General features: G+C 42.9%; 1 protein-coding gene across 1 annotated transcript; it reads left to right on the top strand.

The window, feature by feature from the left end:
* Nucleotides 1-2,329: 2,329 nt before the first annotated feature.
* On the top strand, nt 2,330-13,754 carry opn7b (opsin 7, group member b). Its single transcript, XM_076092380.1, has 5 exons — nt 2,330-2,417; nt 2,519-2,681; nt 4,184-4,311; nt 11,940-12,274; nt 13,257-13,754. The coding sequence occupies exons 1-5, from the start codon at nt 2,330-2,332 to the stop codon at nt 13,752-13,754; spliced, it is 1,212 nt and encodes a 403-aa protein (XP_075948495.1).
* Nucleotides 13,755-14,387: the final 633 nt, after the last annotated feature.

Here is a 14,387-nt window from a genome sequence, read left to right as displayed (position 1 = left end):
CTACAGCCAACGTCTTTTCCTTTTAGAATACAGAGATATCCCTTCTGACACACTGAAGGTTAAGTGAGAGGAGAAAAGGAAGCAGAAGATTAAAGCATCCCACTCTTTATTTATTCATTCATCGGGAACATTGGAAGTGCAGCATACGTTTGCTTTATGATGTCTGTTGCTTCCATAAGTGCCTACACGAGAGTCACGAGAGCATTATGAAGGTGTGGACAGGAAGCAGACGCTAATAAAACTAACTATAGGCCGGACTAACAGAGACCAGCCCGAGGACGACCGGCTCCGAGTGCGAGGCTGTAGTTTGTGCAATGTTCAATCTTGAAATATGTATCACACGTACACGTCCAGTTTACATAATTTGATATTATGAATATTATTATAATCATAACAGTATAAGTATATCAACTTAAAGTGTTGCTTACATGTTAAAGCATCACTGTATTGATTCAATGATATAAACTTCTTTTACTTTTGATTCGTTCAGTACATTTTACTGACAGCTCGTCTGTACTTTTACTGCTAATGTTTTATTGTCGGACAGTATTTTTAGCATGGTATTGCTGCTTTTACTTAAGCAAATGATGTGAATACTGTACTTCTTCCATCACCGGGTCCCACCATTGAACTACATGTTTACCTCCCAGCACCCTCACCATAATCCCAGTTGGCTTCTTCTTATGTATATATATGCATTTTCAATTATTCAATACAGTTAGAAAGTGTTTCTGCAATTGAATTCAGTAGTAAACAGGTGTATTTATGTTCTTCTTGCAAAGAATGTCTCTTATGCTACTTGTACTTGTGTACTCAGCGCAGTCCTTGTATTTAGTGTTACATGTGTAACCTTCAGGCGTCTGTGGACCTTATCTGTGTACTCATCCGTTTTAAGCTCCCCTCGCGGCCCCACAATGCATCACACCATCTGTCCTCTCCACAGTCACAAGACCTCGACCCCCCTGAACATCTGTGGGAACCTTTGAAAAAGGGGAAAAGGCTAAAAATATTGAAACTTCACATGACAAAACACTCTCTGGGACACTTTTACACCCAACCTGTAAACACACACGTACACGAGTACTTGTACTCACAACTAAAAGTACTTTTGCACACCAACCTGTGCAGGGTTGTATCTACATGCACAGCCCCCGCATTCAATTCTGATAGAATGTCCATGTGGAGAAGCATTACAATAATAATTCCCTCACCTCTGTTTCTCTTTGAAGATAATCTGCTGCATTTATGGTAATACGGATTTAACCACAAGCAGCTCCACTCTTAACCCCGGGTGATTCAGCGTCTCTTCTCTTTGGTTAAGCCACTGAGCAAACAGAAAGGCTATGAATACATTTTCACGTTATCTCCACCCATAATAAAGTTCCCTTTAGAGAAGAATACCTCAGCGACTTGCCTCATTCACAATGACTGCAGCAGGACATGCTGTGTGTGATAAGACTGTGCAGCTTCCAAATTATAAAAAGAGAAGGCGGTGGAGACATTGTAAACATCCATCATGTTGTCTGCAACAACCGCTTCTTTTAAGTTTAGATTTAGACGTTTTTCAGAACGCTCTCATTTTCATCCACGCAACCTGTGCAGCTGCGGCTCATCGGCGTAAACCGCCACCAGAAGTGTTTATTTACGCTGCAGGTCTATTTTTATTTTCTTATCTAAGTTTTGCCACCTAGGCAGAGCCGAGCGTGCGGCCTCTGGACTCTGCTCTGGTTTGTAATCCGACAGACTCTCCCTCCTTTGCCCAGCAGCTGGGAAGCAAGAAGCGGAAACGTCTTGGGTGTTGAGGAGCTGTAGTGTTTTTTCACGTGTAAACTGTACATTTACTGCCACTAGACAACTTCAATTTTCCCTTTGCTGCCGATCACCAACGCCAACACACACACACACACACTACGCACTGAGCTACTGAGCACAAAGCAGTCAATAAAACATGTTTGTTTCAATAAACAACGAGCAGGAGAGGCCGTTTAGCAGACAGTCATAGAAGACATCCAGCTGATGGGTCCAGCAGTATGCGGGATTAGCTGTGGACAGACAGACACACATGTACACGCATACACGCACGCACACAACCAAACACATGATCCCCGCCGCGCTGACGCCCGGCAGAGCTAATGAAGCGAAGCCGTGTTTATTATTACATCGTAACAGTAGCTGTGGTCTGACGTCTGAGGAATCGCTTCAAATAGAGAACAAGGTTTTGCTTGATTTATTGTTTTTTCAAAATTGCCTGAATTAAAAAAAAACAAGTTTTAGTGATTTCCCTCTCCCGCTCTTTCTCCCGTTGTCTGTTTGTTGATGTTCGGTCAAGATGGGAAATGCCTCCGAAACATTTCTGCTCGAGTCCAGAATATCGAAAGAGAATGACTTCCTCATGGGAGCTATCTACACCATCTTTGGTAAGTGATTTGCATTTGCGTTTGAGTTTACGGCCATTCTCCGTTTGAATGTGTGTTGACAATCCAACAGCCCCACGACATCCTGCCACTCTGTGTCCTAGGTGTGCTGTCGGTGGTGGGAAACGGGATCCTGCTGTTCGTGGCCTATAGAAAGAAGTCCTCCCTGAAGCCGGCGGAGTTCTTCGTGGTCAACCTGGCCATCAGCGATCTGGGCATGACCCTCAGCCTGTTCCCACTGGCCATCCCCTCGGCCTTCACTCACATGTGAGTGGCTGTTCAAAATGTCCATTACTCTTTCTCCTTTGAGCCGTCATGTCACGATGTCATCTCCACAGTCCAGAGTCTCCCGAGGGACGAGGAAGAAGGCAGAGAGACTCACAGAGAGGGAACGGTTAAAGAACCAGGGTTGTGACGACCATCGACACTACGACGACATGTCAACATTGTTTCTGGAGAATTCAACAACCTGAGCGTTAGTTTACATCATCGTTACATTAGACATGCAAATGGAGGTTCCTCTCAGGCTCAATGTTAGTCAATCTAAAGTTGACTGGTTTTGATCAAAGCAAATGATAAAGTTAATTTATAAAGGATTTTGTTTTTCTCCACCAGAATTAAAACAGAAACGTCGAAAGCAGGAGGAAGATATGGAACTAAAATACATAATTACACACAAGGGTGTAATTTACACACGGTAGGATGAGAAGTCCGCCTCATTTGTCAAAATCCTATTTACAAAGCCCAATCCTATGGTGGGGCGTATAAATAGTCATTATGCTATTTGGGGCATTTTTGGTCATTGAGCGCCACGCGGTCACAGCGAGAAGGTCAGTGTCAGGTTTAGGCAACAAAACAACTTAGCTAGGTTTAAGAAAAACATCATGGTCGGGCTTAAAATAAGAACGTTAACTGAGTAAAGTCCTCACGGAAACAACGTAACAGGTTAACGCCTCACACCGGTCTAAAAGTCCGGTGTTTGTTTGACCCGTCTACTTCCTCTTCCACCCACCATAAGCTCTCTCTCTCACATTTTATATTACCTCACTTGTTTAGAGCACGAAATTTTCACAAGTTGACGATGCAGTCAGCACAGACTACATGGCGTACAAGTGACAAGCAAAAGGCAATAAAGTCGTTTACTTTGCACACGAAATAACTTACAAATTGTGGTGTCATTCTTACACCATTTGGTGAGAGTGGGCCGATGTACCAGCTAGCTGCTAAATGTGCCGGCCTGGTGCGTAAAGCTTTAGAGCGATCTCACTGAAAACAGCTGAGAGCTGTGAGAGCTGTGAGAGTCAACCAGATGAACCAGATGTACAGTGAGCTGAAACCCGCTATGAAGCTCCGAAAAGCCGAGGAGAGCTGCAGATTCAGGTTCATCACTATGAGCAACCACTTTATGTATCGTTTAATACATCGTTATTATATAAATATCGATTATAGCTGCTTCGAGCTTTACAAGCATCGATCTGTGGACTTTGTTTCCCTGCTTCTCTCCTCTCAGGCTTCATAAAGTGCACCCCCGCCTTGTAGTTAAAGGTTGTTGAGACCAGCCGTCCTCAAGTACCTTTTACAGTAATGTTACATTCAATATTCTCCTAACAAGACAGTTTTGACTGACCATCAATCAAAGCAGACAGAAAAGGGCGGTGCTCTTTGTAGTAAAGATGCAAAGACCTGTTTCATCTACTGGCTGAAAGGATTCCGCAGAGAAATCAGTCAGCAACAGATGCTCTCTTGTGTTTCTCTCTCGCTCCATCCAGGTGGCTGTTCACGAGGACGGCCTGTATGGGCTACGCCTTCTGTGGCGTTTTGTTCGGCCTGTGCAGTCTGACCAACCTCACCATGCTCTCCAGCGTCTGCTGGCTCAAGGTCTGCTGCCCGCACTACGGTAAGACGGCCGCTCTTTAATATCCTACGGAAACCCACAGTCACACAATGTGCTACTATTAAAGCCAGAGGAATGTACTAAAGGTGATTATTAACTGATAAACAAAAAGACAGTTTCACGCATATTGATCAAACTAAAAGCAATTTCATTCTCGTTCTCCCTTGAGGCTAAAAACCTTGAAACCGAAGAGAGAAATATTAATTTCACAGGGCCAGCAACTCGAGGGCTTGTTACAGAGTAAAAGTGTCCACGCTGCAATCATGTTAATGTTCCAGACCTCTTTAAACTGCAGGATATGTAAATAAAGAGACGTTTAATGTACTCCCTTCCCCTTGTAATGTATTCCCCTGCAAGGTCTTACATTTGGAAAACTCACAAACCATCCACTTACCATCCAGGCTCCATGTTTGGGCTTCATCCGCTACTGTCAGTGTTTACTGATGAATTTCAATTTCATCATCAAGAGCAGAGTAAAAGTGAGACATTTAGTTTCATGATAGCCACGAATAGACTGTTAGGGCCCTACGTCAACGATCTACAGCGCCTGGTTTGTGTCGTCTCATCGTCTCTAAACGCTGTAAGAGAATTGCTGTCTAAATGGCAGATTCCTGCTAATTGGAGAAGCGAGCTGTTTTCTGCAGTGAAATGTCTTTTTCAAAGGCTAAAAACGCCTCAAATATAGTTTGAAGCAAAATATTTTGTTGATGAAAATATTTTGTGAATTTTGGAAATGATAACATCAATGTTTGCTCTAAAATTTGGACTTTGCTTTGGAGTTATTGAGTTATCCAGCCACCTCTGGAATCTAATTCCACAAATACTACAACACCAATAATATCAGCAAAGCCTGATCTTCGTCTGTAGCCGGGCAGAAATACCCAGGTAAGAAAAACTGAACAGCAATTTGAATGTCAATGAATGAAGCTTTGAAGCTTCCTAGCCTTCAGTACAGCCCTAGAATTGTCTAATATTAATGAGTTTCATGTTCTGTTCCTCATTAGGAGGAAACTTTACAGTCACGAACTTTACAGTGAAGTAAATGGCTTTGATAAAGCTCCCTTAGATCCCTTAGATCCTCTCTCGTCAGGTTAAAAATAAATAAATAAACTTGATTATTGTAGGTGGAATATTAGTCGGCCATATTTGCTAATTAGCAGTAACAAAGGCGCCTGGCAACCAGTGCTGTGATATCATCAAAGCAACACAAGACGACAAACACGAATCAAAAGTGCCCAAAATGTAAATCCAGAAGTTACAAAAAAAAACTTACACAGTCTCATGAATCAAAATGTGAAACACGGACAAACAGCAGCAGCAAAGAGCTCACAAGTTAATACTGATCAACAGGGAAATCTAATGTACAATAAGCAGGACGTGTCATCTCCTTTAGATGTGTATTTATGTTATCTACAAACATTCATACCCTGTACAATATATAATGTATATGTATCACATATACATTCTGATGTTATTCAACATCCATTAGTGACTGTTTGGATTGCTTTTCATCATATATTTGTATTTATATTTATATGTGACTTCCTGACAGTTCTGATTTACAACATATTGCTCGGAAGGTGGGACCAAGAATGCTGGTTTCATTCATCCACCGGAAGCAAACTAACGCATTACATGGGTATTACATTTGTTATTTGAATTGAATCCGCCACATGCTTTCATAGTAACAGCAGCATGTAGGAGGAGGCCTGAGAAATGTGAAATTGTCAGCACGGATGAGATTTCAAAACGCAGCTGGAGATTAAATAGATCTCACGTGTGAATGTTGTGTTCAGTGGTCAAGATAAGAATCAGGACCAAGTCCAAGTCTGAGGTCACGGTTCTCTGGCTGAAAACGGTGGATTGCGGCCGAAATGAGCTTGAACCAATTTGGGCTTCATTTGTCTACATCCGCCTTCACGGGGGGTTTGAAAAACAATGTTGCAGCAGCCAGCAGCCTCCGAATACAATTAGAAGTCTATTCCGGACTCCAGCAGGTTCAACGATCGCTGCTAATAGGAACGGTACAACTGAAGTCAAGGCTGTGTTTCAGAGCTCCTCTCGTCTGTTTCCCAGAGGAACACAGTCTATAATGCAGCGCGTAACGACCCGAGAGACGACAAGTCTTTCAAATAAAAGTCTTTCAAATGCAAATGAGCATAAATAATTAACAATTACTTTGTAGAAATGTGCGCAACTTACAGACACACTGTTAAAACCTGCTGCCCTCTCGTTTCTAAACTGGCTTATACACTCTAGTGAAAAACTAGGACACGACAACATTTGATGTTTTCTTATTTAATCTGTATGTTGTCGGGCGGTCTCATTAAGTTTAAGACCTGAGAACGAGAGACATTCACAAGAACACAATCAGCAAAGCAGAAACAACACAACTACACAAAACAAGGAACTAAAAACAGTAACAATTAAGAAAAACATCAGATATTAAAAGCTTTACAATCTCCCGGTGGAATCCAAGACCCTAGTTTGAGGACAGTTTGCAGTTGAAGCCCGGGAAGTCAATTTTTGGGAGCAGCTTGTGATATTTAAATGTAATAGAGCGATAACTTAGATTTGGGCCTGTGCTGAATGTTGTTGTCCATAGCCAGAGGAAGTATATAAGAAGTGGACTTTGTCACTGTGGTTTTAGGCTGTCTCCATCTTGTTTTTTTGCAAACAGAAGTGACAAAAGAGGGCGGAGCTAAGTACAACCGAATGCTGACCAAGGCATTTTTAGGCAACCAAAATGTTCCAATCAACATTAATGAAGTGAAAACACAGGGTTGAAGTTTTAAGACGAAAATATGGACAACTCTCAGACCGGACAACGCCGGGGTAGCGACCTGTCAATCACCGTGTAGCCCCGCCCTAAAGCATCCCCTGCTTTATGGTCTGTTTGACTCTAAATGGACCATAATGTACTAAATGAACATCATGCTGTATTGAAGAAGACTTGGAACTAGAGATTGAGACCATAAACTCATGTTTACAATGTTTACTGAGGTAATAAATCAAGAGAGAAGTAGAGTCATTTTCTCATAGACTTCTATACAACCAGAGGAGTCGCCCCCTGGTGGTCAGTAGAGAGAATGCAGCTTTAAGACACTTCTACATTGGCTTCACTTTTCAGACCCGGAGGTTGCCACCTGTCAATAACACAGACATGGGAATTATAGAAGCTGGAATATATCACGTTTGCAGTAAGCAGCCTTCTCAATTTGGATGGAGACCAGCCATCTAAACATGGAGGAGCGTTCCTAGAACTAAATAAAATTGTTGATCAAACCAAATTGCAAAAATCTTTACAGCAAAAGGTGAATCACATCTGTGCACACATGTGCACACATGCAAATAGACCACAAAGACTAAAAGCACTAACTCACTGCCTGCAGGTGGCACACATGTTAGAGCAGCAGCTTGTGTATCACGTTCTCCAGAAGGTGACATCAAAATGTCTACACCTGAAGGCCAAATGGCTAAACGGCCAAAATGACAAAATTGAGGAAGATAACCAGTTCCATGGAGTGCTCTGCATCAACATGAGGAAATAAACAAGTGGTGTAGGACCTGTGGTTATAGAGTAACACCAGGATTGGGTTTCTGGGGGGGTGGAGATGAAAACACATGATAACATTGATGAGTTGCTGACACAAGGTTTAGTTTCCGCGTGTGGAGTTATCATGGAGAGGTTATCACATTAACTTCAACATGGGCAACGGGATCAGTTTTCAAATGACAATAAACTCTGTTTTAATTGGATGAATGTTGTGACTCACTGAAATATGAAAGAGTTTCTATGCTGCAGTAGAAAAGCGGAGACATGTTTAAAAAAAGCTGACTGTAAACAGAGATCCTACTGGGATAATTATGAGCATGGAGTCCACACACACTTCTTCATAGAACTGATGAGACGGCAAACTATTTCTACAAAGATTTCCTTTCCAACTTAATAAAATGCGTTGCCTTTTTTTAAGGATGTTCCCATGTGGTGTGTCTGAAGATTAGAGATACAGAATGAAAAGAGAAAAACAAGATCTGCAGAGGCTGGAACTCTTTAGATCTACCAGACTGACTTCCTTGCTGATGAGCAGTCTTAAGTTCTAGTGCATGCGTTAGGGACAGGTGTGTCTGTGCAGGTAAAAATGCTTCTCTATGCCGGTGTTTCCCAATCGGTTTTTCCCGGAAATCTACTTTTTAAAAATGACAAACCATTGCGACCCAATTTCCAACGAGCCTAATCTACAAATTCTGAGAGGACCTCATTTTCTGCAAACATGAACATTTCCTGACCGTTTCTGCATCACCTTTTATCATCTTAAAGGTAAACCAGCCATTTCAGAAGATAAAGGTTGAATAAAGCACAGCTTGGTTTATTGTATTTATTATAAAAACCCAATGCACATGTTAAATAGTTTATAATTGAGACCAAATAAACGCATTTATGGAAGAAATTCTGCTAATTTATTTGGCGACAATAACCAAATCTCCTGAGACACAGGAAGTGTGTATCGAAGAGTGCTCTCTACACACTTACACATGCTGATACTAAACACGTGAATTGAAAAAACAACATTCCTACCCTTGTGAAAAATTTCCCGAAACCAATTTGATAAATGATCCCTTGGGTGGCCTCATAGTTAACACGCTTGTAGTTGAACCCTAATGTTATGTTCCTGCTGAAATGTCCTTGAGCGAAGCACTGACGAACATGCTCCGACGTGCAACTGATGAAATAAACACTTAGAGGAGACGGAGCATTGGGGGGGTGAGAGTGATGGAGAGTGCTTCTTCCTTCCTGTGTTTTATTAGTGATTGGCCACGGCTGGAGTAGCTCACATGGGTATTGCTGTTATTGATGAACCCCCTCGGTGACAGGCAAATTAGCCCCCACTTGGTGATCTAACCACAGCGCACGGATCCAATGCGTCCCGTTAGGTTTAATTTACAGCCACCGGTGACTGCTGAAGACCTGAGCGCTGGATCGAAGGCATTCAAACAAGTGTGAGTGTGACTCACACACATCCTCATTCGTAAAATGAGAGGGTCTAAAGACAGAAGGGAGGTATGAAGTATAGCAGAGAAAGAAGAGGGAGGTTTATTTACAGTGATTTTACTGACTTGACTTCAGTTAACTGACAACAGAATCATTTTGGGCTGTCTGTCCTGATGTTAAGTGGCGGTCAGAGGAGGTCGCATAAAGACTGTAAAGCCCTCTGAGGCTAATTTGTAATTTGTGATTTTGGGCTTTACAAAATAAAGTGAATTGAAATTGTTGGCTGTGAAAATTGACACATTTCGCCATTTCAGGCAACAATGGACCAGATCTCAATCACAGACAAAGCTAACAGATCTCACAATTGGGGAAGGGTATTTTAAAGGTACTACAACAAATACTGCTTATCAATCCGGTACTTTAACGGTACTCTTAACGGTTGTTTTTGTTATGCTATTATTTCTCATTTGTACTATATATATAAAACTAAATCAATTAGCAAGCTCTCTAGCGAAGTAGTGAACAACTGGCTAGGTAGCTAGCTAGCTAATTCCGCCATGCTTTAATGCTACACTGGTTAAAAGAAATGAGCCAAACAGCTGGCCGGTGGTCAGCTGCAGCGCTGGGTCTAACGGTCCGTCCTCCTAGTATCGGATCGGTAGTCGGAATAATCACATACATCACACGTACTGAAATCGGTACCAGGAGACAAAATATTTGGAACATCCCTATTTAACATGTAAGAGCGCATGTTTGAAGGCTTTTTGTTAGAAATTGAGTTCAGCTAGCCGTGACAAAAAAAAGGAGCTCAGGTTGAATCCCTCATGTGCCACGCTCTGATAGCTGGAGAGTCTGATCAGTGAGGGGATGCTTCACAACTGATAAAAAACATCTGTAATGGCTAACCAGCCCCCCTTCCACAGCATCACACAGTGCAGTGAGTGCCAGGGGGCGTAATCACCAGCCCTCACCCTCGTCTTGAAGGCTAAGAGGGGCTGACATGCAGCTGAAGACGCTGTGTGGTATCGTAGATAAAGCTCCCTTTGTTCTCCGCCACAGTGAAGAAGCCCTCGTCTAAATCAATTACAGCCGACAGTTCAGTGTTTTGCCATGGATCCCCGAATTCACACAGTCTATTGACAAGCAAGTGCTCCGCCACTAATCCTGCTGCTATAATACTATAAGTTATGTATTGATACGAATACAATGCAAACCCTGATCACAGAAATACCGTACAGACATTACACGAGGTGCTGAAATAATGGCCTCAAGTACAAAACAAAGAGGTGGGTGAGGCCAAAAAGTGTACTCAAGTAAAAGTACTTGTGAAAAATGACTACTTGAATAAGAGGACAAAAGTATTTACTGAAAAAATAACTTGAGTGGCGAGTAAGTTAGTAATCCAGCAAGCGCACGCCAGACTTTACCCACCTCCCTCCGAAGCCCCCCCCCCCCCCCAAACTAATGATCATTATGAACGTCATCCACAAACGTGGCCATTGTTAGTTCTCAGAGCTGTTAAGATTGCAGATGAGCAAAGAGTGAACGGCAGAATAAGTGCAGGCGCGCAGGCAGATGGCAATCCAATTATGAAATGCTAAATGGACCAGTAATTGTACGGCGCCTTTCTAGTCTTCTAACCACTCAATCATCATCTTGCCCAAGGATACAACGACATGGAGTAGAGGAGACGGGGGATCGAACCGCCGATCCGCTGATTGAAAGGACAACCCGCTCTTTCACAGTCGCCCCATTACATTCGGGCCGGATGAAATGATTGGACGGGCTTATTACAGTCCTTATTAGTTTTCTTCTGTTTCTGTCAGAGCATTGATTGCTGTCAGGATGTAATGAGAGAAGAAAAGGCACACTGCTGTCTTCTCCTCACACGTTTTTTAAATTGATGTGACTGGAATTATTTCAACCACAGATAGATAAAACGTTATTAATACTTAACTACATGGTAAATAATATATTATTATATTAAAAATATTATAATTATGAAGTATGAGGGGCGACTGTGGCTAAGTGGATAGCAGGGCCGTCTTTCAATCAGAGGGTCGGCGGTTCGAACTCCGGCTCTGCTAGTCGCATGTCGATGTGTCCTTGAGCAAGACACTTAACCCCAAAATTGCTCCCGTAGTTGTGCCTACGGTCTAGAAATGTGATAGACTCTGAATTGTAAGTCGCTTTGGATAAAAGCGTCTGCTAAATGACTGTAATGTAAATGTAATGTAAGTAAGTTCTTGAATGAACTGAAGATACTGAACTGATGTCTGATTCCACATTTTCTATAAAGGTTTCAGATGCGTGACAACTTCTAATGATTATAATCAACACATTTCCTTTCATTTTCATTCTTCCTGTCAAACATACCTATCCACCCTGGGGAAATGTCCTATCAAGTTGTTCATCGCTTATTGTACAGTATCCTCCTCCTCCTCCTCCTCCTCCTCCTCCTCCTCCCTTGTTGCCTGTTATCAGCATCAGGTAACCAGACTTAATATGCTTCAGGAAGCATATTGTTGCTATGCCGTTGTTTTTGTGTCCTTCCTCTATGTCCTCATCTGTCAGTAATCACTCCCCCAAAACTCTCCCTCCTCTGCCTCTGTCTCTACCCTGCTTTGTTCTTCCTCAGGTAACAAGTTCTCCTTCTGCCACGCCTGCCTGCTGGTGGCCGGGGTCTGGTGCTACGCTGGAGTTTTTGCAGTGGGTCCCCTGTCGGGCTGGGGGGAGTACGGCGCCGAGCCGTACGGCACGGCGTGCTGCATCAACTGGGAAGCCCCGAGCCGGGACTCTGCAGCCATGAGCTACATCGTCTGCCTCTTCTTCTTCTGCTACATCATGCCCTGCACCGTCATCTTCTTGTCCTACACGTTCATCCTGCTGACCGTCCGGGGCTCCCAACAGAATGTGCAGCAGCACATGTCCCCGCAGAACAAGACCACCAACGCACACACGCTCATCATTAAGGTAAATACTGAGGTTCAGCGTCCAACACATCAACACCAATAACATCCTCGTACAACGATTCACATGACATCTAGAAATGAAAAGTTACTCTGCATTTTTCATGGTTTTCCTACAAAAATCAAGCAACACGTGTCAATTTCAGCTTGTTACATGCATCCGGTCTTTTTTAAATAAACTTTCTTCTTCAAAGGAAACAACTCAGTTAGGTTTAATAAAAGATGATGAAATACTTAGTCAGGTTTTCGGAAAAGTATCGTTGTTTTGGTTAAAATAACTACGGAAGTTAAGTTGCTGAAGTACGCAAGTTACGTGACAAATAAATCAGCGTTGACTTCTCGTTTCACACGGAGAACAAACAGCGGTCTCCTGGCTAAAAGATGGCCGTTTGTTGTTCTTATACTTCCTCGTTCATGATTACGTGGATAAATTACCAAATTATTTTGTGGGATATCCTGCTACGAACGTTGGATCAACACATTCTCCCCCCAATGGGTCAGATCAGTGGGTCAGTGTTGCTAAGCTTCAAACTGTGACGCTCAACGTTCCCTTCTAGCATCAGTTTAGCATGTGTCAGTAACGGGGTGTCAATATACTCTGACAAAACCAGTTTAGGAAAAGAGCGTTGTTGACGTTAACTTGACTCACTAATGACTCAAGTGACTTGCGACTTAGGTGACTAACGACCAGCATGACAAAATGTCAAGTGTACTTTTGGTTTTGCAGCGGTTTCCTGGGTCAAAGTCCTGTGTCACTTTGACCCATTCACGTCCCCTTCCATCAGCCCTTTCTGGACAAAAGTGCACTCTATACTACGTCAGTTGATCTGCCCGGGAGGGGGCTAAACATTTGTCGGTGTCAGACGGCGAGGAGCATTGACCAAGCTGAATTATTTGACGCCTTTCGGGTGAGAACCGGTTGACTGTATGGACCTGAAATAACTTGTGTTTACTTGACAGTTTTGTATCTTGTGTCCTCTCTCCAGCTCTCCGTGGCAGTCTGCATCGGTTTCCTGACAGCATGGAGTCCGTACGCGGTTGTGTCCATGTGGGCAGCGTTTGGTAACCCAACAGAAGTACCACCCATGGCTTTTGCTCTGGCAGCTATCTTTGCCAAGTCCTCCACCCTTTATAACCCAATTGTCTATCTGGTCTTCAAGCCCAACTTCCGCAAGTCCCTGTGTCGGGATGTGGCCCTGTGCAGGACGACATTCGGTGGATGTCTGTGTTCGCACGGCTCAGCACAGAAGGGAACTTGCAGGCATTCCGATCACAAAGAAGAGTGCAACTCCACCAGGTTGTCAAACGGGCTACCGGAGAACCACAGGGCCTGCAGACACTGTCCCTGCCCTGAAAGAGCCACCGGTGTCAGAGAGAACTTCACAGAATACAGCCCCCGGCAGACTGCCAGGATACTTAAAGAATCAATGAATAGTGAGGTCGCTGTCAGTCAGCTCTCCAATGAGCAAAGTGACTTCCTGTAGAGACAGACAGTGAGAGGGTGAAAAAAAAGACGAGCGATGGAGTAAAAGATGGCAAAAGTGAAGGTTGAAAGACGATAATTGCAAAAACGTAATGAAAAACAAAAAGATAAAGATTGATTAACCCTCTGAATCCCATGCAGTTTTGCAGTCATGCACCTCTATGGAAACAGCACAATCATGGCCAGAAGAAAAAGCTATATATACATACAACATTTCTCCAAGTGTCCACAAGTGTTACCGATGTTGAAAAAAATAATGGAGGCTCTACGTGATATATTCATTGAGCTATTTACACACAGCCTCTCCTCTCTGCTCTGTGTTCAGCAGCCTGCAGTTCAGACGACGTTTCACAGAATTCTTGTCACGTGACTGTATCTCTCAGCCAAGTCAGTCATGACTTCCTAGTTGCGTTGATGAACTCAGAATTTAATGTTTTTTACAGGATCTGGTGAAAGCAAAAGGTTTATTCAGGGCAAGATTTTAAATGAGACGTGTTGGGTAGAATGTTTTTGATGAAATATCACCATTTTAATCACAGTTTTGATCATAGTTTTGGCTACTTTTTTTGACGGAAGCGTTCCTTTCACATGATATGTTCAAGGACCGTCGGAAAGAGGAAACCTGACAATAATG

The sequence above is a fragment of the Anarhichas minor genome, unplaced genomic scaffold (assembly GCF_050575085.1).
Source record: "Anarhichas minor isolate MPS153535 unplaced genomic scaffold, ASM5057508v1 ptg000003l, whole genome shotgun sequence".
Lineage (NCBI taxonomy): Eukaryota > Metazoa > Chordata > Actinopteri > Perciformes > Anarhichadidae > Anarhichas > Anarhichas minor.
Note: the sequence above shows the minus strand (reverse complement) of the source record. Positions and strands in the feature narration are given on the sequence as shown.